Below are 23009 nucleotides of genomic sequence, written 5' to 3'. Positions count from 1 at the left end.
GGTTGCTGGGGCATTTTTTAACCTGAATGGCATCACTCGGCACTGGTAAAGACCGTCCAGTGTGACAAAAGCCGATACTGCTTTAGCTCACGAGTGTCAAAGGAACTTGCAAGTAGCCCTTTAACAAATCTATCTTTGTAAGAAACATGGCACTGCCCACTCTGTCAATATAGTCTTCTAAGTGAGGGATTGGGTAGGAGTCTGCTTTAGTTACTACATTAACTTTTCTGTAGTCTATGCAAAGTCTAGTTGAAACGTCAGGTTTAGGCACTAACTTGACTAGGGAACTCCAGCTGCTTTGACTGGGTTCAATTACGTGGTTTTCCAACATGTATTGGATTTCTGCTTTTATTTAGGCCTATTTGTCTGGACTTTTATAGGAACGGATTCCCCTACATCCACATCATGTGTGGCTAAGGTTGTACATCCTGGTTTATCCCTACAGACTCTTTTAAATGCTGTGAGTAACCTTGTTAGGTCTTCTCATTGTTCTGCATCTAAAAATGAAAGCACAGTGACCAATCTTCCTCGCAATTCAGTAGTCGCTAACCAGATAGTGGCAGGTTTGAGCATTGTCTAGACCTCCTTCTGCCTCATCCTCACTATCGCTTCATTCTTCATTGTCCCTACTACCTGATATACCTGTTCTTGCTTATTCTCCTCCCACCGATAATATTGTTTTAACATGTTGATATGACACAGTCAACTCTTTTTCCGGCAATCCAGGGTGTCAAATCAAATAATTTACCTGACCAATTCTCTTGACCACTTTATATGGACCACTGAACCATGTTTTTAATGATTCACCCTCTAAAGGTAGTAATACCAATACTTTGGGTAGTAATACTAAATGTTTGGGTCTTGGCATGCTTGTCTGCCCATTCATACATAGTTTTTTGGAATGCTTTAAGGTGTTCCTGGGCCACATTGCAAGCTCTCGTGAGCCGTTCCTGGAACACGGATACATAGTCTAGTACAGAAGATTCATCCCTCTGGAACTATAAGTTCTTGAAGGAATGAATTTTTGCCTGTGTTGAATGTTTTAACATATAATCACTCTGTAATGCTATTTTTATTCTTTCATGGACTGGGTGTCACTAGCAAGGCTAACATTTGTTGCCCATCCCTAATTGCCCTTGAGAAGGTGGTGTTGAGCTGCCTTCTTGAAACACTGCAGTCTTTGGGGTGTAGGTACACCCAACGCACTGTTAGCCAGTTCCAGGATTTTGACCCAGCGACAGTGAAGGAACGGCGATATAGTTCCAAGTCAGGATGGTGTGTGACTTGGAGGGGAACTTGCAGGTGGTGGTGTTCCCATGTATCTGCTGTCCTTGTTCTTCTAGGTGGAAGAAATCACGGGTTTGGAAGGTGCTGTCGAAGGAGGCTTAGTGAGTTACTGCAGTGCATCTTGTAGATGGTACATACTGCTGCCAATGTGCGTCGATGGTGAAGGGAGTGAAAGTTTGTGGATGGGGTGCCAATCAAGCGGGCTGCTTTGTCCTGGATAGTGTTGAGCTTCTTGAGTGTTGTTGGAGCTGCACCCATCCAGGCAAGTGCAGAGTATACCATCACACTCCTGACTTGTGCCCAGGGATAGGCACCAACATGTTGGCACCATGGACATTTGACAAAATTATTGACTCAGCCACAGACATGGGGGTGATTAATCTGTATATATCCAATCTAATGCCATCAAAACACAGTCCAATTTAAAACACATTTCCCCCTATAAATAACGTAGCTAAGCATACAAATATCAATGGAGAGCAATACAACTGTATTAGTTAGCTAGCTAGCAAAATAGTGCACAGTGCCAATGCGAATTACTTTTGCAATTGCTTTTGCTGCTAGGTTATTTTAAAACACAAGGTTAAAGGCTTGAAACAGGTGTGTGCAACATTTTCCCATGGGGGGGCCACATTGCAGTTTTTGTCTTACATAAAGGGCCGATGAGACAATTTCAGAAAGATAAAGGCATCAAAAATGTAGTGTACTATTAATTGGGCGGCACAGTAGCGCAGTGGCTAGCACCGCTGCCTCACAGCTCCAGCGACCTGGGCTCGATTCTGAGTACTGCCTGTGTGGAGTTTGCAAGTTCTCCCTGTTTCTGCCGGGTGCTCCGGTTTCCCCCCACAGCCAAAGACTTGCAGGTTGATAAGTAAGTTAGCCATTGTAAATTGCCCCTAGTGTAGGTAGGTGGTGGGGATGTGGTAGGGAATATGGGATTAATGTAGGATTAGTATAAAGTTGATGGTTGGCACAGACTCAGTGGGCCAAAGGGCCTGTTTCAGTGCTGTATCTCTAAATAAATAAATCAAAAGAACAACAAAGGTGCATTTTTTTTAAAGAAGCTTTAAATTAGAAGACTAATTTATTGACTTACTTTCTGGTCACTATGTTGGATACTGATTTAGTGAGACGCCTGGCATTTTTTTGCTTCCACAAGTAGTCAGTGCTTGCCTGCATACTTCTTGTAGTGATGTGGAGTATTCTGATTAGATGTCCATTGTCAGGAATGATCTTGATCACTCTCTCTTCCACTTCTCTCTCTCTCTCTCTCTCTGTCTGTCTGTCTCTCTGTTGCTCTCCCCTTCCATCTCTGTGTCCCCCTCTCTGTGTCGTCCCTCCCTCTCTGTGTCACCCACCACCCCCCCCCGTGTTGTCCCCGCTCGCTCTCTGCCCCCTTTCTCTCTCTCTCCACTCCCTCTCTTTCTGCCCCCTGTTCTCTCTCTGCCTCCTCTCCCTCCCACCCTTTCTCTCTCCCTTTCTCCCCCTCTCTCTCCCTTCCCCCTCTCTCTCTCCCTCCCTCTCTCTCTCTCACTCCCTCTCTCCTTCTTTCTCCCTCTCTCCCTCCCTTCTTCCCTCTCTTGCTCCCTCGCTCTCTCACTCTCTGTCTCCCCCCTCTCTCTCCCTCCCCTGTCCCCCCTCTCCTCCCTCTCTCTGTCTCTCTGTCTTCTCTCTCTCTCTGATACAGACAGCAAACGGGAACTCTCATCTTTGTGGTTGGTCTGTTTTTTAAAAAATCGCAGCTGTCAGTTTCACAGCTGACGTGTTCAGAGTGGGACCAGAACTTCCAATTTGGATAAGTTCGGGGTTTTCTGGCAGCCTTTTTTTAAAAATTGCAACCCGCCAGAATACCCCAAACTTGTCCGAATTGGAAGTTCCGGTCCTGCTCTGAACACATCAGCTGTGAAACTGACAGCTGCGATTTTTTTTTAAAAACTGACTGGTTGAAAGAAGTCAATGGGAAATTTCTCATCGCTGAACTTGCCAGTCACAGACCCCAAAATTTCTACCACAGACACTGATGTCCATGTACGGACACGTTGCCAACCCCTGTTTGTGTCTTGCAGATGGTGGACAGGCTTTGGGGAGTCAGGAGGTGAGTTACTTGCCACAGAATTCCAGCCTCTCATCTGCTCTTTTAGCCGCAGTATTTATGTGGCTGCTCCAGTTCAGTTTCTGGTCAATGGTAACCCCCAGAATGTTGATGGAGGTTATCATTGGGGTTAGGGGAATTTATCATCAGGGTAAGTCTCAAAACCGCAGTTTTTCTGAATAGTTAGCCAGCTGCCCAGCATAATTCTGGACGTGACAATGATTTGAAAGTTAATTAGCTACTGGGAGTATAGTCATTTCCTACAGGCTCAAACATTTTATGCTATTGTAAGAAGGTGAATCCTTGCAATAACAGATGTTCCAGGATGACCTTCTCCCATTTGCATAAAGGCACACACACATTTTCAAATATCTCAGCCCCAAAGAATACAGTCACACATCAGGGTAGTAACTTTGATTGACAGCTCAGTGGACAGGGACCTTAACTTAAGGAAACAGTGTTTTGAAGTAGGCAATTTCTCCTTCAGTAGGTCGGCCATTCGACCTATCATGTCAATGTGCTGTTAACTCTTTATCTGGAGCTATTAACACAAATCCCATTTCCCAGACCCTCTCCCCGATCCTTTTATATTCTCTTTGCAAATATATATTGAACTCCTTTTCAAATCAGGTTATAGTCTCTGCCTTAATCTGGGACCAACTAATGAAAAAGCAGATGTCAGCACCCTGGTAGCCTCCGAAACACCCTCAGTGCCACACACTGCACAAATCCAGTGTCTAATAAACTCACTGCCCCATCCTCCATCTCAACCCAAACCCCTAAAAGTCAGACCTTTTCCCAGTCTAACATCATGCAGGACAAGGCATTGAAGAAACCAGTATATGTAAATGGTAAAGATCTGCTTTCACATGTGTACAGTGTAGTATGATGTGGTATACTGGACATTGGGTTGTGACTGGGTTAATACCTCATCACAGGAAGTGATGTAACACCACGTGTGTGAATCCCTCATGCAGTCTCTTGGACTATGTAAGCCATAGCAGTAAGACGTGTTTCAGTAAAGCTCCCGTTTCTTTTAACCCATCAGACTCTTTAGATATTACCTGCCGGGAGCGGAGGGGAGAGGAGAGGACTGGAGTGGACCTGTGGGGAGAACGCCGGGAGCGGAGCCTATAAATCGACCTGGAGGATCGAGGCCCAGTCTCTCACCTTCCGGGAGTGGAGCGGACCTGTGTGAGAGCAGTCAGAGCTCTTCCAACGCGCCTGCGTTTTGAAAAAAAAGACAAACAGTGACATCAGAGGAGAGCTGCAAGGTGATTGGTTGGTGAGTAGCAGCTGTTAGAATATCTTGAAAAAATAAGGCAAATGTTGTTTTTTGTTGGAAAAAAAATCTCTGGTGTGAAGGTGAGTACTACTATAGTGTTTTTTTTTAAGGACTTTAGATTGAAGCGGGTAGAACAAGGCCCCAAGTGTAATTAGGATGTTTTAATTAAGGGAGTAACTAATTAATCTAAGGGTAAGTCATGACAGGAGAGCTCAGCCCCGTGATATGCTCCTCCTGCGCTATGTGGGAAATCAGGGACGCTTCCAGTGTCCCTGACGACCATGTGTGCAGTAAGTGTATCCATCTGCAGCTACTGACTACCCGCATTACGGAGCTGGAGCTGCGGGTGGATTCACTGTGGAGCATCCGCGAAGCTGAGGAAGTCGTGGATAGCACGTTTAGTGAGGTGCTCACACCACAGGTAATGGCTGCACAGGCAGAAAAGGGATGGGTGACCACCAGACGGAGTAGTAGGCACAGGCAGGTAGTGCAGGAGTCCCCTGTGACCATCCCCCTCTCATACAGATATACCGCTTTGGATACTGTTGGGGGGGATGACCCAGGGGAAAGCAGCAACAGCCAAGTTCGTGGCACCATGGAGGGCTCTGCTGCACAGCAAGGGAGGAAAAGGGTTGGAAGAACTATAGTGATAGGGGATTATATCGTAAGGGTTACAGATAGGCGTTTCTGTGGCCACAAACGAGACTCCAGGATGGTATGTTGCCTCCCTGGTGCTAGGGTCAAGGATGTCTCGGAGCGGCTGCAGGACATTCTGAAAGGGGAGGGTGAGCAGCCAGAGGTCGTGGTCCATATTGGTACTAACGACATAGGCAGGAAGAGAGATGAGGTCCTGCAAAGTGAATATAGGGAATTAGGCAGAAGGTTAAAAAGCAGGACCTCTAGGGTTGTAATCTCAGGATTACTCCCTGTGCCACGTGCTAGTGAGAGTAGGAATAGGAGGATTAGGCAAATGAATGTGTGGCTGAAGAGCTGGTGCAGGCGGGAGGGCTTCAGCTACTTGGATCATTGGGATCTCTTCTGGTGAAAGGTGACCTGTACAAGAAGGACGGGTTGCATCTGAACTGGAAGGGGACCAATATCCTTGCGGGGAGGTTTGCTAGTACTACTTGGGAGGGTTTAAACTAGTCTTGCAGGGGGGTGGGACCCAAAGTAGTAGTCTCTCAGATGAGAGAGTTGAGGCAAATGTAGAGGAGGTTTAAAGGGGATCAAAGTGGTAAATTTTTCACACAAAGAATAGTGGGTATCTGGAATGAGCTGCCTGAGGAGGTGGTGGAGGCAGGAACAGTAGCAACATTTAAGAGGCATCTGGACAGGTACTTGAATGAGCAAGGCATAGAGGGATATGGAATTAAAGCAGGCAGGTGGGATTAGTTTTGATAGGCATTATGGTCGGCATGGACGCGATGGGCCTGTTTCTATGCTGTATGACTCTATGACTTAATGACTCTATATTCTGTACCAGGCTACTAGACTGACAGTAAGCAGAATATTATATGGTGACAGCGGTAAACAAAAATGATGGAAAAGTCCCTGCTTTTACCGGAAAGTTTCGAAAAAGCTCTGCAGGCCTAAATCAAGCTGAGGCACGCATGGCTGAAGTGGTATCGAAGATTTGCCAGGTATCGCACAGGGTCGGTCTCAATACCAAACCAAGCAGTGAGCAGGTCAGTACATTGTTGTAGGTCATGGGTAACTTTGCAAATGACATTCTCAACGTGCAAAGTATCGATGAGGAGAAAGCCACGTATGATGAAGTAAACAAAGCAATGGATGCATATTTTAATTTGAGAACATTCGAGCCTGCTCTGACATTCAACAAATTCATGGCTGAACTGATTACTCCACATTTCCACCTACCCCCGATAACCTTCCACCCCCTTGCTTGTCAAGAATCTATCTACCTCTGCCTTAAAAATATTCAAAGACTCTGCTTCCACCGCCTTTTGAGGAAGAGAATTCCAAAGACTCACAACCCTCTGAGAGAAAAAATTTCTCATCTCTGTCTTAAATGGTGACCCCTTATTTTTAAGCAGTGACCCCTTGTTCTAGGTTCTCCCACAAGGGGAAACATCCTTTCCACATCCACCCTGTCAAGACCCCTCAGGATCTTATATGTTTCAATCAAGTCGCCTTTGACTCTTCTAAACTCCAGCGGATACAAGCCTAGCCTGTCCAATCTTTCCTCATAAAACAATATCATTGACAAGCTTGCAAATTTAAGAAACATACCCAGCATCAAGGGGAAAGTGTTCATGCATTCATAAACAACTTATACAAATGTGAAGAAGACTGTGAGTATGGCGGCTTGAAGGACGAGTTGACCAGAGACAGAATTGTTGGAGGAGTGTTTGATGATGCCTTGTCTGATCACTTGCAGTCAAGAAATAATCTAACCTGAACAAAGGTAATCCAACTGAGCAGACAAATGGAGGTCAGGAAACAGAATCGATCTGTGGTCCGGGGTGACAGGGACGGTCCCATCTCAAGGGCAGCCGACTCAGTTGAGTTTGTTCGGCATAGGAAGGGGAAAGATGGCAGCAAAAAGCAGGGGAGACAGGAGGAGCGTCTATTGGCAGCCCAAGCTAATTGCAGTAGGTGGGGCCGAGAGAGACACAAGCAGGAAAACTGTCCCATCAAAGAGGCCGAATGCCATTCATTCGGGAAGAAGGGCCACTTCCAGGTGGTGTGCCATAGCAAAAAGCCGGTACAGACATTACAAAAAGGGGAACCTTTGAAAAGTGGCAAGATCCATGAAGTAGAGGATATCCACTGTGTTGTGATATCTTTTCTGGGAGAGATCCAAGAACCAAGCACAAGTTGCTGGAGTGCGGAGATCCTTGTAGAGGTAAACAAGACACATTGTAAATTCGACACTGGAGCAGCAGTTTTGGCTCTTTCCGATGCTGAACCATGATTAGAGAGGAGTATTTTCCAGCCATCAGGCAAGAAATTATACGGACCAGGAGGGATAGAACGCAAAGTCATAGAAGAGCTGAAGGCAACCCTCCAATATTGACAAAAGAAATCACAGAGATGTTATAAGTGATTCAAAATCAGCATTGTTCACTTTTGAGCAGGAAAGCTTGCACTGACTTGCATTTGATTTGCAGAGTGGAGGAACTGAAATGCAGAGAAGATCAGACGAGAGCTGAATTCCCAAAGCTGTTCACAGGAGTAGGGAAGCTGAAGACAGCACCATATAACCCCAAGGCTGGAAACAAAGCCAGTGTGCCTGTTTACACCCAGAAAAGCTCCTCACCCACTCTTGCCAAAAGTAAAGAAAGAAATCGACTGCATGGTGAAACAAGGAATTATTTTACCTGTGACAGAGCCTATAAGCTAGTGCTCAGGGTTGGTCCCAATACAAAATCTAAATGGATCTAAATTTGCATTGATTTTACACAGCTAAACAAAGCAGTTAAATGCAAAGTCTATCCAATGTCGTCTGTAGATTACATTAGGGAAGAGTTCAATCTTCATGAAACTAGATGCAAATCGTGTTTTTTGGCAACCACCCCTCGATAAAGAGTCTAAGTTGCTCACAACTTTCATAACTCCATTTGGAAGGCTTTGTTTCAACAGACTACCCTTTGCTATCACATCAGCGTCTGAAATTCTCCAGAGGACAATGTCAAGCATTCTAGAAGGACTGGATGATGCCGTAGGTCATATGGATGATGTCCTGATCTATGGATCCACTCAGACAGAACATGACACTTGAGTGAGAGCTGTACTGTAACAACTAGAGAAAGCAGGACTTACACTCAACAACAAATGTGAATTCTCACTGCCGATTGTCAAGCTCCTTGCACATATTGGGCTGAATTCTATCAGTCCCTCGACGCTGTGGGTCACGATGGGGAGGCCCGTAAAATGCTAGCGGGAGCAGCCCACCTCGACCCACGACGCCAAGAAGTCCCTGCCGGATAATAGCTTTCATTTCAATATTAAAATGAGGATAATTAATATTCAAATGAACTTACCTGCCAACGGCGGCCATCCCACTCTGATTTTCCGGCTAACCGGAAGCAACTCGCACGCCTTCGGAACGCCATTGGAAACACTGGTGGAGGGAGGGAGGAATAAAATTGTCAGGCTGGAGTGGGGGGGGGGGGGGGGAGTGGGAAAAACACATTATTGGTTGCAGGGATTGTGGGAAGGGGTTGAGGGTCAAGGGGCCAACTTGATTGAATTTTTTGAAGAAGTAACAAGGAAGATAGATGAGGGTAGTGCAGTTGATGTGGTCTACATGGATTTTAGCAAGGCTTTTGACAAGGTTCCACTAGGGAGACTGGTTAAAAAAATAAAATCCCATGGGGATCCAGGGAAATGCAGCAAGGTGGATACAAAATTGTCTCAGTGGCAGAAAACAAAGGGTAATTGTTGATGTGTGCTTTTGCGACTGGAGGGCTGTTTCTCGTGGTGTTCCACAGGGCTCAGTACTGGGTCCCCTGCTTTTTGTGGTATATATTAATGAGTTGGACGTAAATGTAGGGGGCATGATCAAGAAGTTTCCAGACAACACAAAGATTGGCCGTGTGGTAGATAGTGAGGAGGATAGCTGTAGACTGCAGGAAGATATTGATGGTCTGGTCAGAGGGGCAGAAAAGTGGCAAATGGAATTCAACCTGGAGAAGTGTGAGGTGATGCATTTGTGGAGGTTAAACAAGGCAAAGGAATACACGATAAATGGGAAAATACTGAGAAGTGTAGAGGAAGTGAGGGACCTTGAAGTGAATGTCCACAGATCACTGAAGGTAGCAGGACAGGTCAATAAGGTGGCGAAGAAGCATATGGAATCCTTTCCTTTATGAACCGAGGTATAGAATACAAGAGCAGGGAGGTTATGCTGGATCTGTCTAACTCATTGGTTAGGCCACAACTTGAGTACTGTGTGCAGTTCTGGTCACCTCATTACAGAAAGGATGTAATTGCACTAGAGAGGGTACAGAGGAGATTTACGAGGATGTTGCCAGGACTGGAAAAATGCAGCTGTGAGGAAAGATTGGATAGGCTGGGGTTGTTCTCCTTGAAACAGAAAAGGCTGAGGGGTGATCTGATTGAAATGTATGACATTTTGAGGGGCCTGGATAGAGTGGAGGTGAAGGGTCTATTCACCTTAGCAGAGAGGTCAGAGGGGACATAGATTTAAAGTGATTGGTAAAAAAATTAGCAGGGAGATGAGGAAAAACTTTTTCACCCAGAGGGTGGTGGGGGTCTGGAACTCACTGCCTGAAAGGGTAGTTGAGGCAGAAACCCTCAAATCATTCAAAGGGAGGCTGGATATGCACCTCAAGGGCTACGGACCAAATGCTGGAAGGTGGGATTAGAATAGGTGGATCGTTTTTCGACCGGCACAGACACGATGGGCCAAGTGGCCTCTTTCTGTGCCTTAAACTTTATATGATTCTATATTTCGTGGGGAAAGTTCAGGATATTAATAAAAGTTTTTTCTGGGGCAGGGTGAAGGCAATTTATATATAGATTACCCACTGCGGGGTGGGAGACGGGATTTAAAGATGAATTAAAATTTTATTTTTATTTCCCGGAGACCGGGACCTTTAAAAATTTAAATGTCACTGAAGGGCTTGAAGTTCTTTAAAAATGGCACTGGTGCTTGCGCGTTGGCGCCATCCGCTGTCTCCGGGGACACGGCGGCCGCCCCCTCTACATCATCGAAGGCGGCCACTCCACCCCTCCATTTAAATGAGCCCCTGGGCATAATATCACGGGGGCTCGGTGGCGGCACTTCCGTGATGGAAGGCCATCACTTGCACAGCGCGCCGCCGCAGAGTGCGGTGCGCTGATAAAATTCAGCCCATTAGAGATGGATCTGGTGTAAGAGTTGATCCACAGAAGACAAGAGCAATTAAGGAGTTTCCAGTTCCTAGGAACGTGACCGAGCTACAGAGATTCATGGGTATGGTAAAACAAGTTGGAAAGTTTCTGCCCAACCTCGCTGTAGTCAATGAGCTACTACGTCAACTGTTAAGACAAGACAATACATGGTGCTGGGAGGAAGCACAACAGAGATCATTGAGAAAATCAAAGAAATGCTGATATCACCTGATGTGTTGGCTCACTATAACCCTGAGCTAAGCACTATCATTGCTGCAGATGCATCTTCTACAGGACTGGGAATTGTTCTCTTTCAGATGCTTTCAGATGGAAAGCACAGATCAGTTTACTACGCATCCTGTTCACTGGCAGAGATTGAACAGAATTATGCAGTGATAGAGAAAGTAAATTTAGTAGCTTCAAGGGCTTGTGAAAAGTTTACATTATTGGTCTTCACTTCAAGATAGACATGGACCACAAACTATTGGTGACTCTCTTAAATGCAAACAAGATAGCAAAGATGCCTCCCCGAGTACAACAATTCAGACTGAGAATGAAGAGGTCTGTTGCAAAAACAGAGTATGTTCCAGGAAAGCAGCAGATCACAGTGGATATTTTGTCCCATATCCCAGTGGCAAGACCTGAACAAGGTGATGTATCCCTTACTGAAAAGGTGGAAACCTTTGCATCGACAACAACCACAAGCCTACCAGCAACAACTCAGAGACTGAAAGAAATCAGAGCTGCATACAAATCTGATGAAGAACATGCTCATGTATAAGAGTACTGCATCAAAGGATGGTCAGCATACATGCCACACAATCCTATTCTCAGACAATACTATGAACAGCGAGGACAGTTTAGTTGACGATTTAGTCATCTAGGACAAGGGATTGGTTATTCGAGAGTTCTGAGATTAGATATGCTACAAAGATTGCACCAAGGACCTTTGGGTATCACAAAATGTTGAGCCAGAGCAAGAAATTCTGTTTGACGAACCTGTTGGAGTTTTTTGAGGATGTTACTAACAGAATTGATAAAGGGGAGTCGGTGGACGTGGTATACTAGGAGTTTCAGAAGGCTTTTGATAAAGTCCCCACAGGAGGTTGGTTAGTAAAATTAAAGTATATGAGATAGGAGGTAATATACTGGCATGGATTAAGGATTGGTTAACAGGCAGAAAGCAGAGAGCAGGAACAAACGGGTCATTCTCGGGTTGGCAGGATGTGACTAGTGGGGTACCGCAGGGATCAGTGTTTGGGCCCCAGCTGTTCACAATATATATCAATGATTTGGATGTAGGGACCAAATGTAATATTTCCAAGTTCGCGGATGACACAAAACTAGGTGGGAATGTGTTTTGTGAGGAAGATGCAAAGCAGCTTCAAGGGGATTTGGACGGACTTAGTGAGTGGGCAAGAACATGGCAGATGGAATTTAATGTGGAAAAATGTGAGGTTATCCACTTTGGTAGGAGGAACAGATGTGCAGAGTATTTCTTAAATGGTAAGAGATTAGAAAGTGTAGATGTACAAAGGGACCTGGGTGTCCTTGTCAATAAGTCACTGAAAGCTAACATGCAGGTGCAGCAAGCAATTAGGAAGCTAATGGTGTGTTAGTCTTTATCGCAAGAGGATTTGAGTACAGGAGTAGTGAAGTCTTGCTTCAATTGTATAGAACCTTGGTTAGACCCCACCTGGAGTACTGTGTGCAGTTTTGATCCTCTTACCTTAGGAAGGATATTATTGCCATTGAGGGAGTGCAACGAAGGTTCACCAGACCTGTTCCCGGGATGGCAGGACTGTCCTATGAAGAGAGATTGGGGATAAAAACAAGAAATGCTGGAACCACTCAGCAGGTCTGGCAGCATCTGTGAAAAGAGAAGCAGAGTTAACGTTTCGGGTCAGTGACCCTTCTTCGGAACCGTGTGGGAAAAAGGCATTGAAGTGGATGATCAGCCATGATCATAGTGAATGGCGGGGCAGGCTCAATGGGCTGAATGGCCTACTCCTGCTCCTATGTTCCTGTGGCCCTATGTTCCTCGGTAGCCAGGTCTCTCAAAATCACTCGAAGAAATGATATCAAGATGTGCCACTGATGTCATCTTCCTTTCCATCAAGACTATGGGACGTCTTGGGATGAATCTTTTTGAACATAGAGGTAAAACGTTCTTGATTGTAGTAGATTATTACTCAAGATGGATAGAAGTCAAGCAACTGCAGAGTCACACTTCTGAAGCAGTAATTATATCGTTGACCGAGATATGTGGAATCCCAGACCTTGTAATCTCAGACAATGGACCGCAGTTTGCCAACGAATAATGTAAAGTGTTCACGGTATTGTATGGATTTGTTCATACTCCCTGTTCGCCAAGATACCCTCAGCCAATGGTGAAGCTGAAAGAGGAGTGCGCACAGTAAAAGCATTGCTGAAGAAGAACAAGGATGTACAACTTCTGAGCTATCGTTCAACTCCACTCCAAAATGGTCTAGTGCCGTGCAAACTCCAAATGGGTAGAAGACTGAAAATCCAACTATCTACTGTAACACACACTCATGCCACAAGTACAAGTTGATGACTTAGGCAAAGAGGAGAGAGAGGATAGAGATCATTCCAATCAGAGGTGGAACCATGAGAAATGTCACAAGGCAAAAAACCGACCAGACATCCAACCAGGAGACCCAGTTTGGATCCAAGACCAAAATCGGTACAGAAAAGTAGTTGAACAGATACTGATACCACATTCATAGTCCTACCTTAAGCAAACAGAGCATGGTATGGTGAGACAAAATAGATGTGCACTGGTGGCCATACAGAAGCAGCCTCCTATCCAGGGAAATCAGTTATCACCAAAATCTAATGGACCAGAGATGCAGCATTCATCCACCAATCCAGATGACAACCCAGAATCTACCAATTTCACCCTTGCAGTGTCAGACAGACAACTCCGAGGACGTGAATCCCCTTCAAAGGAGAAGAGGACTTGTTATGGTGGACTTGTGAAATCGCCACAGCGATTGTCCCTGTTAAAATGGAAGTCAGACACTTGGGGAGAGATGTAGTATAATGTAGTATATTGGGCATTGGGTTGTTACTGGGTTAATATGTTAATCATGCCATATACCTCATCACAGGAAGTGATGTAACACCACGGCCGGGATTTCATTCTGGTGATGGGAGTCTTGGCGTCTGGAAAAAGTGACACCGAGATCCCCAAGCGGCCATGTCTCTGGAAGGCCGACCAAATCTAGTGCCAATCAGGCACTTAAGTGGACAGCGGCAGGAACAAGAACCCCATCGCCGGAAGTTCCACCCTTGGAGAGCTGCCGGCCAATCAGAGTCCGGAAGCTGCAGCACCACTGTGGAGGCGGTAGCTGCTGCTGGAGGAGCACCTACCAGTGGCCGAGGAGCACACTGGACCTAGGCCACAGGTAGGCCAGGGTGGGCGGGATCTCGCGGGTTGGGGGTTGCGGGGGAGGTGGGTGTAGGGGAGTTGGTAGCAGGGACAGGGGGTAGTTATCAGCCGGCTCCCTACCACTTCCCAATGCCAGGTCCCTCATTCAGGCACTAAATGCCGTTTAACAAGGGACCCCTGCACCACCCCCCTCACCCCCAGAGTCAGGAAGCAGCCTGCACGGTTTTACGTGTCGTGCTTTCCGTCCGGCGACCGGGCTGTCCGCTGCATGGCTAATTGTGGCTGTGGCAGGAAGAGGCCCTTAATTGGGTTTAATTACCCAGTTAAGGGCCTCAATTGGCGACAGGGCGGATTGGCCATTCACAGGCCTTCCCGCCCTAGACTAAATTTTGGCAGAAGTGGGATGGTAGCAGGAACCCACCCCAACGCCACCATCCCACCCAATTTTATGCTCCCCCCACTCCAAACCCGCTGCGGGAGACAGCATAAAATTCCCCTCATGTGAGTGAATTTCTCGTGCAGTCTCTTGGAAGATGTAAGCCATAGCAGTAAGGAGTGGTTCAATAAAGGTCCTGTTTCCTTTAACCCATCACGTGTACAAGACTAACAGTACGCAGAATATTATATACGGAATCCAGTCATACAAGAATGCCGAAGCGTTTTTAGCAAAACAATTGAAACCACACATTTTCTGCCCCATTTTTGATTATCAAAAGTACTGAGTGACCACTGAAAATGGAATGTTTACTTCCAAATGAGAATTGGTGGTCACCCTGCCTGGTCATAGTAACAACCAGCACCACAAACCAATACACAGAACTATGCATGTATCTACAAGAACCACATTACCTGCAATCAAATAAATCTTTTGTATTGCACCAAAACCCACAAAAGTGCAGAAATTCCATGTATCTCAAAATAAACTAATCCAAATAAAGAGTTCTGGATTTTGTCAAGTCTGCTCAATGGCTGAGATGTCTCAGTCTGCTTTCGTTTGTACTTTCCTACCTTTTTTGAAGTGAATCTTTCTTGTCCGCTGAGCCCAAACTCTGAAAGACAGAAGAAAAAACCCTGGTCACACACAACCCAAGGGTTACAATAGGCCAATTTTAAATTAAGCATTCCTGGTGTAACCTGGTGCTTATCACCCTCCAATAGGAATGTGGGGAGGGTCAGATTTTCAGCAGGTGGGAACTCACATCTGTAGGTTGTTCTGCCCACCCAAATTTTAAGCACAGGCCACAGCTCAGTAGCAGGATCAGTATCGCCAACAAATACATTTGCAAAGTTTTTAAACAATATCCCAAGCACGTGGCTGGTGGTGGTGTAAAGTGTAATAATTCGAAATTTTATGCAGTCAGACATCAATAAATCACGCAACAACTAATTGCATTTGATGGCAATATTAGCAGCATCGCCAAATACAGAAAGCATATTTACCTCAGTCTGGAGAATAGAAGTGGCTTGAGCACACTATCTTTCTAAGCCTGTTGTAACAAGATAGGGCTATCGAATTAGTGAACTATCCCTTGTTTAATACTGACCACAGGATATCTGTGCCTTAATCTGATTATGACCCCAAGGCTACTCATTCCCAGATAGAGATACAATTTCCTTGTTTCACTTCTCCATACAAAGTCTGCTTGTTGATACAGCCTCATTCAACACAACTGTAACAAACATGGCAAGAACATTAGGTTCTTATAAGATACACGTACAGACATTACGCAACTTAATAATGCTGACATTCTGACCAATTTAGCCCCTGAAATCGGGCACAGGGATGGCAATGTGTGATTGCCCTGCACCTGTTCAAAGTGATGCAGGCAGCACACAAATTTCATGCTGCCTGCTCATTATAATGATTGTGACATGCAGCCCAGCACTGAAGATACTGCTGAGCGACTGTACACCTCAGCAGAGGTGCCCAGGTTTGTGCCAGCACTTAAAGCTAGCCTGCATTACATAAAACCAAACTGCATTTCTTAAAAGCAAGGTGCATTCTGGCTGCAGCAAGTGTGGAAAATGCTTGGAGGGGAAAACCTGCAGAAAGTAAAGGAAATGGCACAACAGGTCAGAAAGTGTGTCCTAAGGTTTTTTGATGCTGTGCTGGAGGCCTTGGGACAGGAGGTGGATATGAGGGGAGAGGTTCTCTTCCTCAAGGGGCTGAGGCCCTCTAGACAAGTACTGATAACATAGCAGAGAAGCTAGCCATAGGGATCAATGCCAGCAGTTCAGCTCCAAGGACCAGGATGCACTGCCAAAAAACATTTAATGACCACTCACGAGTAGTCAGTGAATGTATCCTCACATATCACATCCTACCAACTGCACCGCTAGCATTGAAAACATAGAATCACAGAAAATTCATGGCACAGAAGGAGGCCATTCAGCCCATCGTGTCTTTGCCAGTCTAATCCCACTTTCTGGCTCTTGATCCATAGCCCTGTAGGTTACAGCACTTCAAGTGCATATCCAAGTACTTTTTAAATGCGATGAGTCAGTTCCAGCCCCCCACTACCCTCTGGGTGAAAAGATTTCTCTCAACTCCTCTCTAATTCTTTCACCAATTATTTTAAATCTCTGCCCCCTAGTTATTGACCTCTCTGTAAAGGGAAATAGGTCCTTCAGACCCACTCTATCTCAGCCCCTCATAATTTTATACATCTTAATTAAATTTCCCTTCAGCCTCCTCTGTTCCAAAGAAAACAACCCCAGCCTATTCAATCATTCCTCATGGCAAAAATTCTCCATTCCTGGCAGCATCCTCATAAATCTCTTCTGTATCCTCTCTAGTGCGATCACATCCCTCCTGTAATGTGGTGACCAGAACTGTATGCAGTACTCTAGCTGTGGTGTAACTCATGTTTGATACAGTTCTAGCATTGCCTCTCTGCTCTTATATTTTTTGCCTCAGCTAATAAAGAAAAGTATTCCGTATGCCTTCTGAACTATATTATCTGTCCTGTTCTGCTACCCTCGGGGATCTATGGACATGCACTCCAAGGTCCCTCTTTTGCTTTACACTTCTCATTACTCTATCATTTAAGTATTCTCTTGTCTTGTTTGCCCTCCCCAAATGCATTACCTCACATTTCTCCAGATTGAATTCCATTTGCCACTTATCTGCCCACCTGACCAATCCACTGATATCTCCCTGCAGTCTACAGCAATCCTCCTCACTATCAACCACATGGACAATTTTTATCTCATCTGCAAAATTAATCACATTCCCTACATTGAAGTCTAAGTCATTGATCACACTCTGCTCCATTTACTACACCCCCTTCACTTGCCTACCAACAATCTATCAACACGACTCAAATCTCATATTCAGATGCTTCACCTCACCCTCACAAATTTAGCATTGCTGGAAACCTCACACACATTCCACAGCTTTCACACACTGCCAGCTATTTGACTGTGGCATGCACATCCCCCAAACACATGGCACCATATTCACTGAACACTTCACTCTCTTTTACAGGACAAGGTGGCCCGTAATAGATGGCAGCAGCAGCTAAATGGTGGAGGCAGGCACGACTGCATCTGCTCACTGCCATTCAGGAGATGGTGCTGGGAATAATTGGAGCGACCGTCACTGAGATTGTGGCAAGCAATGTCATTAAAACCATTGAGGATGATGGTATGTTCCTGCCTAATGCACCTTCTCAAATCCCACTTCACCCTCATCCAGCAATCTGTTATGATATACAAGATGGTGCAACCATGCACCTCTTGCTTTTCCCTGCTTTCCTTACCTCAATACTGCCCTTGTGCATTTATACTTTAAAATGCCCAAGAACAGCTGCCAGGCCAGGCAGTGGCACAGAGTGCTGAAGGCCGAGATAGAGAAAAAGCTGAGGTGGAGGGCACACCATGACTTGATTTGACTCTCACAGCCACCAGCTCAGATACTGGAACTGCGCATACTTTAAAGGGTATATTGAGGTGGGATCTGCATGTTGTGGGCTGAATTTTTGTCAGCCCATTGCGGGCCCTGGTGGCAGCCCCGGAAGCAGGTGCCATTGCCGCATGTCATGGCTGACCAACCAACCAACCAACACGCAGCAGTTGGCCATTTAACATATTTGAGGTGCGGGGCTCGTCCTATTGCAGGATGGGGCCAGGCTCCAAGGACTGATTGCAGCATCAGATGACTCCAATGCAGGGGCTGGAACCATTTTTAAACTGCTACCAGACCTGCTTGCATTGCTGCCTTTCAGTGAAGCTGTGATCCTGGAGTGCTTCCGGATCCCTCTGCACCACTGTAGTTGTTGTTGCTGCATCAACTGCTGACTGTCTGGACGGACTGCGATTCAACTGGGATAGTTTAGCGATGCCTCCCTGGAGATTCGCCTCTGGGTTGTAAGGGAATGGTGAGAGGTCTTCTTTCCAAGGGATGGCAAGAAAAGATCCTCTTGCCTGACCAAGCAAACCTGGATGGAGATCGCAGAGGAGGTCAGCATCCGTGGGGTCTGTCCCCGGGACAGATTCCAGTGTCGCAAGAGGGTCAATAGCCTCCTTCGCTCCGCCAAGGTGAGTCCTCCATACCTCCCTCCTCTTTGGGGCTAGCAGGTGGCTATGCAGTAGGGAGCATGACACGGGGAGGGAGAGACCAGAAAGGTAGTGGCAAGGGGGTTAGGCATCACCACATTCCAGAAGATGCATGGCTGCATCTCGGTGACAGGCTGTCTTCTATCACAGCTCGGCCCCATTATTTCTCCTGAGAGCGCCTGTGGGCAGCAGCCATGTTGGAAACCCCGTCAGGGAATGAGGAGCTGCCACTAGCAATTTTCTTTATTCATTCATGCTGGCAAGGCCAGCATTTATTGCCCATCACTAATTGCCCTTGAGAAGGTGGTGGTGAGCTGCCTTCTTGAACGCTGCAGTCCATGTGGGGTAGGTACACCCACAGTGCTGTTAGGAAGGGAATTCCAGGATTTTGACCCAGTGACGGGCAGGAAAAGGTTGAGAGGGGATTTGAGGAAACATTCTTTCACCCAGAGGGTGGTTGGAATCTGGAACGCACTGCCTGAAGGGGTGGTAGAAGCAGGAACCATCACAACATTTAAGAAGTATTCAGTGCCTTCAGTCGTTTCTTGATATCACATGGAGTGAATCGGATTGGCTGAAGACTGGCATCTGTGATGCTGGTGACTTCAGGAGGAGGCCGAGATGGATCATCAACTCGGCACTTCTGGCTGAAGATTGTTGCAAATGCTTCAGCCTTATCTTTTTCACTGATGTGCTGGGCTCCCCCGTCATTGAGGATGGGGATATTTGTGGAGCCACCTCCCCCAGTTAGTTTTATAATTGTCCACCACCATTTACGACTGGATGTAGCAGGACTGCAGAGCTTCGATCTGATCCGTTGGTTATGGGATCACTGAGCTCCGTCTATTGCATACTGCTTACGCAGTTTGGCAATCGAGTAGTCCTAGGTTGTAGCTTGACCAGGTTGACACCTCATTTTGAGGTATGCCTGGTGCTGCTCCTGGCATGCTCCCCTGCACTCTTCATTCAACCAGGGTTGGTCTCCTGGCTTGATGGTAATGGTAGAGTGGGGGATATGCCGGGCCATGAGGTTACAGATTGTGGCTGAGTACAATTCTGTTGCTGCTGATGGCCCACAGCGCCTCATGGATGCCCAGTTTTGCATTGCTAGATCTGTTCGAATTCTATCCCATTCAGCACGGTGATAGTGCCACACAACACGATGGACGGTATCCTCAATGTGAAGGCTGGACTTCGTGTCCACAAGGACTGTGTGGTGGTCACTCCTACCAATACAGTCATGGACAGATGCATCTGCGGCAGGCAGGTTGGTGAGGACGAGGTCAAGTATATTTTTCCCTCACTTCCTGCCGCAGACCCAGTAGAGCAGCTATGTCCTTTAGGACTTGGCCAGTAGTGATGCCACAGAGCCACTCTTGGTGATGGACATTGAACTCTCGCACCCACAGTATATTCTGCGCCCTTACCACCCTCAGTGCTTCCTCCAAGTGCTGTTCAACATGGAGGAATACTGAGTCATCAGCTGAGCGAGGATGGTAGGTGGTAATCAGCAGGAGGTTTCCTTGCCCATGTTTGACCTGATGCCATGAGACTTCATGGGGTCTGGAGTCGATGTTGAGAACTCCCGGGGCAACTCCCTCCCGAATGTATACCACTGTGCCGCCACCTCTGGTGGGTCTGTCCTGCCGGTGGGACAGGACATACCCAGGACTGGTGATGGTGCAGTCTGGGACATTGTCTGTAAGGTATGATTCCATGAGAATGACTGTTTGGCTTTTGCTTGACTAGTCTGTGGGACAGCTCTTTCAAGTATGGCACAAGCCCCCAGATGTTAATAAGGAGGACTTTGCAGGGTCGACAGGGCTTGGTTTGCTGTGGTCGTTTCCAGTGCCTAGGTCCATTCCATCTCATCTGTCCGGTTTCATTCCTTATTGATGTCATAACGGTATACAACTGAGTGGCTTGCTAGGCCATTTCAGAGGACATTGAAGAGTCAACCACATTGCTGTAGGTCTGGAGTCACATGTCGGCCAGACCAGGTAAAGATGGCAGATTTCCTTCCCTAAAAGACATTAGTGAACAAGGTGGGTTTTTACAACAATCGACAATGGTTTCATGGCCATCATTAGACTATTTTTTTAAATTCCAGATTTATTAATTGAATTCAAATTCCTTTTGCCCTGGTGGGATTTGAACCTATGTCCCCAGAGCAATACACTGGGTTTCTGAGTTACTAGTCCAGTGACAATATCAATACGCCCCCACTCTTTCTGCGATGTCTAATTATGTCCCTCTTTGCACTTTCAGGAGAAAAGGGCCCATAGCACCAGGGAGACCTCAAGGACTGGCGGAGAGATCCCTGATCTTTGTCCTCCGACGTCGGCCGAGGAGGAAGCTCTCGAACTAGCAGGGCCCCAGGGCAGCTGTGCAATCATGGAAGGTGAGAATGGAGTCATAGAGTCATATAGTCATAGAGTTATACAGCACAGAAACAGGCCCTTCAGCCCATTGTGTCCATGCCGGCCATCAAGCACCTAACTGTCCTAATCCCATTTTCCAGCACTTGGCCCATAGCTTTGAATGCTACGGCATTTCAAATGCTCATCTAAATACTTCTTAAATGTTGTGAGGGTTCCTGCCTCTACCACCCCTTCAGGCAGTGTGTTCCAGATTCCAACCACCCTCTGGGTGAAAACTTTTTTCCTCAAATCCCCTCTAATCTTCCTGCCCCTTACCTTAAATCTATGCCCCCTGGTTATTGACCCCTTCGCGAAGGGAAAAGGTTTCTTCCTATCTAACCCATCGATGCCCCTGATAAATTTGTATACCTCAATCAGGTCCCCCCCTCAGCCTTCTCTGCTCCAAGGAAAACAACCCTAGCCTATCCAGTCTCTCTTCATAGCTGAAATGCTCCAGCCCAGGCAACATCCTGGTGAATCTCCTCTGCACCCTCTCCAGTGCAATCACATCCTTCCTATAGTGTGGTGACCAGAACTGTACACAGTACTCCAGCTGTGGCCTAACTAGCATTTTATACAGCTCCATCATAACCTCCCTGCTCTTATATTCTATGCCTCGGCTAATAAAGGCAAGTATCCCATATGCCTTCCTAAGCACCTTATCTACCTGTACTGCTGCCTTCAGTGATCTATGGACAAGTACACCAAGGTCCCTCCGACCCTCTGTACTTCCTAGGGTCCTACCATCCATTGTATATTCCCTTGCCTTGTTTGTCCTCCCAAAATGCATCACCTAACACCTTGAGTACAGGACCAAGGATGTCTTACTGCAGTTATACAAGGCCTTGGTGAGACCACATCTGGAGTATTGTGTGCAGTTTTGGTCTCCTTATCTGAGGAAGGTTGTTCTTGCCATGGAGGGAGTGCAAAGAATATTTACTAGGCTGATTCCTGGGATGGCAGGATTGACGTATGAAGAGCGATTGGGCCGACTAGGCCTATAATAACAGGAGTTTAGAAGAATGAGGGGGGATCTCATACAAACCGATAAAATTCGAACAGGACTAGAAAGGCTAGATGCAGGGAGGATGTTCCCGATGGCTGGCGAGTCCAGAACCAGGGGTCACAGTCTCAGGAAACGGGGTATGCCATTAAGAACCGAGATGAGGAGTAATTTCTTCGCTCAGAGGGTGGTGAACCTGTGGAATTCTCTACCGCAGAAGGCAGTGGAGGCCAAGTCAGTAAATATAATCAAAAAGGGGATAGATATCTTTCTTAATGCCAAAGGCATCAAGGGATTTGGGGAGAAAGCGGGAACAGGATACTGAATTAGACGATCAGCCAGGATCTCTTTTGAATGGCAGAGCAGGCCCGAAGGGCCGAATGGCCTACTCCTGCTCCTAATTTCTATGATTCTATGTTTTTTAGGATTAAGTTCCATTTGCCACTGCTCTACCCATCTTACCAGCCCATCTATATCATCCTGTAATCTAAGGATTTCCTCCTCACTATTTACGACACCACCAATTTACATGTCATCTGTGAACTTACTGATCATACCTCCTATATTCACGTCAAAATCATTAATGTACACGACAAACAGCAAGGGTCTCAGCACCGATCCCTGTGGTACACCACTGGTCACAGGCTTCCAAACACAAAAACAACCCTCGACCATCACCCTCTGCCTCCTGCCACTAAGCCAATTTTGGATCCAATTGGCCAAATTGCCCTGGATCCCATGGGCTCTTTCTTACCTTCCTGACCAATCTCCCATGCGGGACCTTATCAAAAGCCTTACTGAAGTCCATGTAGACTACATCACCTGCTTTCACCTACTCGAAAAATTCAATCAAATTTGTTAGACATGATCTCCCCCTGAAAAAGCCATGCTGACTATCCCTGATTAATCCCTGCCTCTCCAAGTGGAGATTAATCCTGTCCCTCAGAATTTTTTCCAATAGTTTCCCAACCACTGATGTTAGACTCATCGGCCTGTAATTACCTAGTTTATCCCTGCTACCCTTCTTGAATAATGGTACCACGTTCGCTGTCCTCCAATTCTCTGGTGGTACCTCTCCTGTGGCCAGAGAG

At 46.4% G+C, this 23009-nt stretch overlaps 1 protein-coding gene across 1 annotated transcript in view; it reads right to left on the bottom strand.

Annotated features, from left to right (window-relative positions):
* The window catches only part of ankfn1b (ankyrin repeat and fibronectin type III domain containing 1b), a 1028185-nt gene that overhangs the window by 433092 nt on the left and 572084 nt on the right, over positions 1–23009 (bottom strand). Inside the window, exon 4 of the mRNA XM_068056894.1 lies at positions 14947–14987. Coding sequence (XP_067912995.1) covers positions 14947–14987 — 41 coding nt within the window. The remainder of the gene's footprint in view (positions 1–14946; positions 14988–23009) is intronic.

The sequence above is a fragment of the Heterodontus francisci genome, chromosome 24, assembly GCF_036365525.1.
Source record: "Heterodontus francisci isolate sHetFra1 chromosome 24, sHetFra1.hap1, whole genome shotgun sequence".
Lineage (NCBI taxonomy): Eukaryota > Metazoa > Chordata > Chondrichthyes > Heterodontiformes > Heterodontidae > Heterodontus > Heterodontus francisci.
The sequence above is the reverse complement of the archived record's forward strand: the minus strand, read 5'-3'. Positions and strand labels throughout refer to the sequence as shown.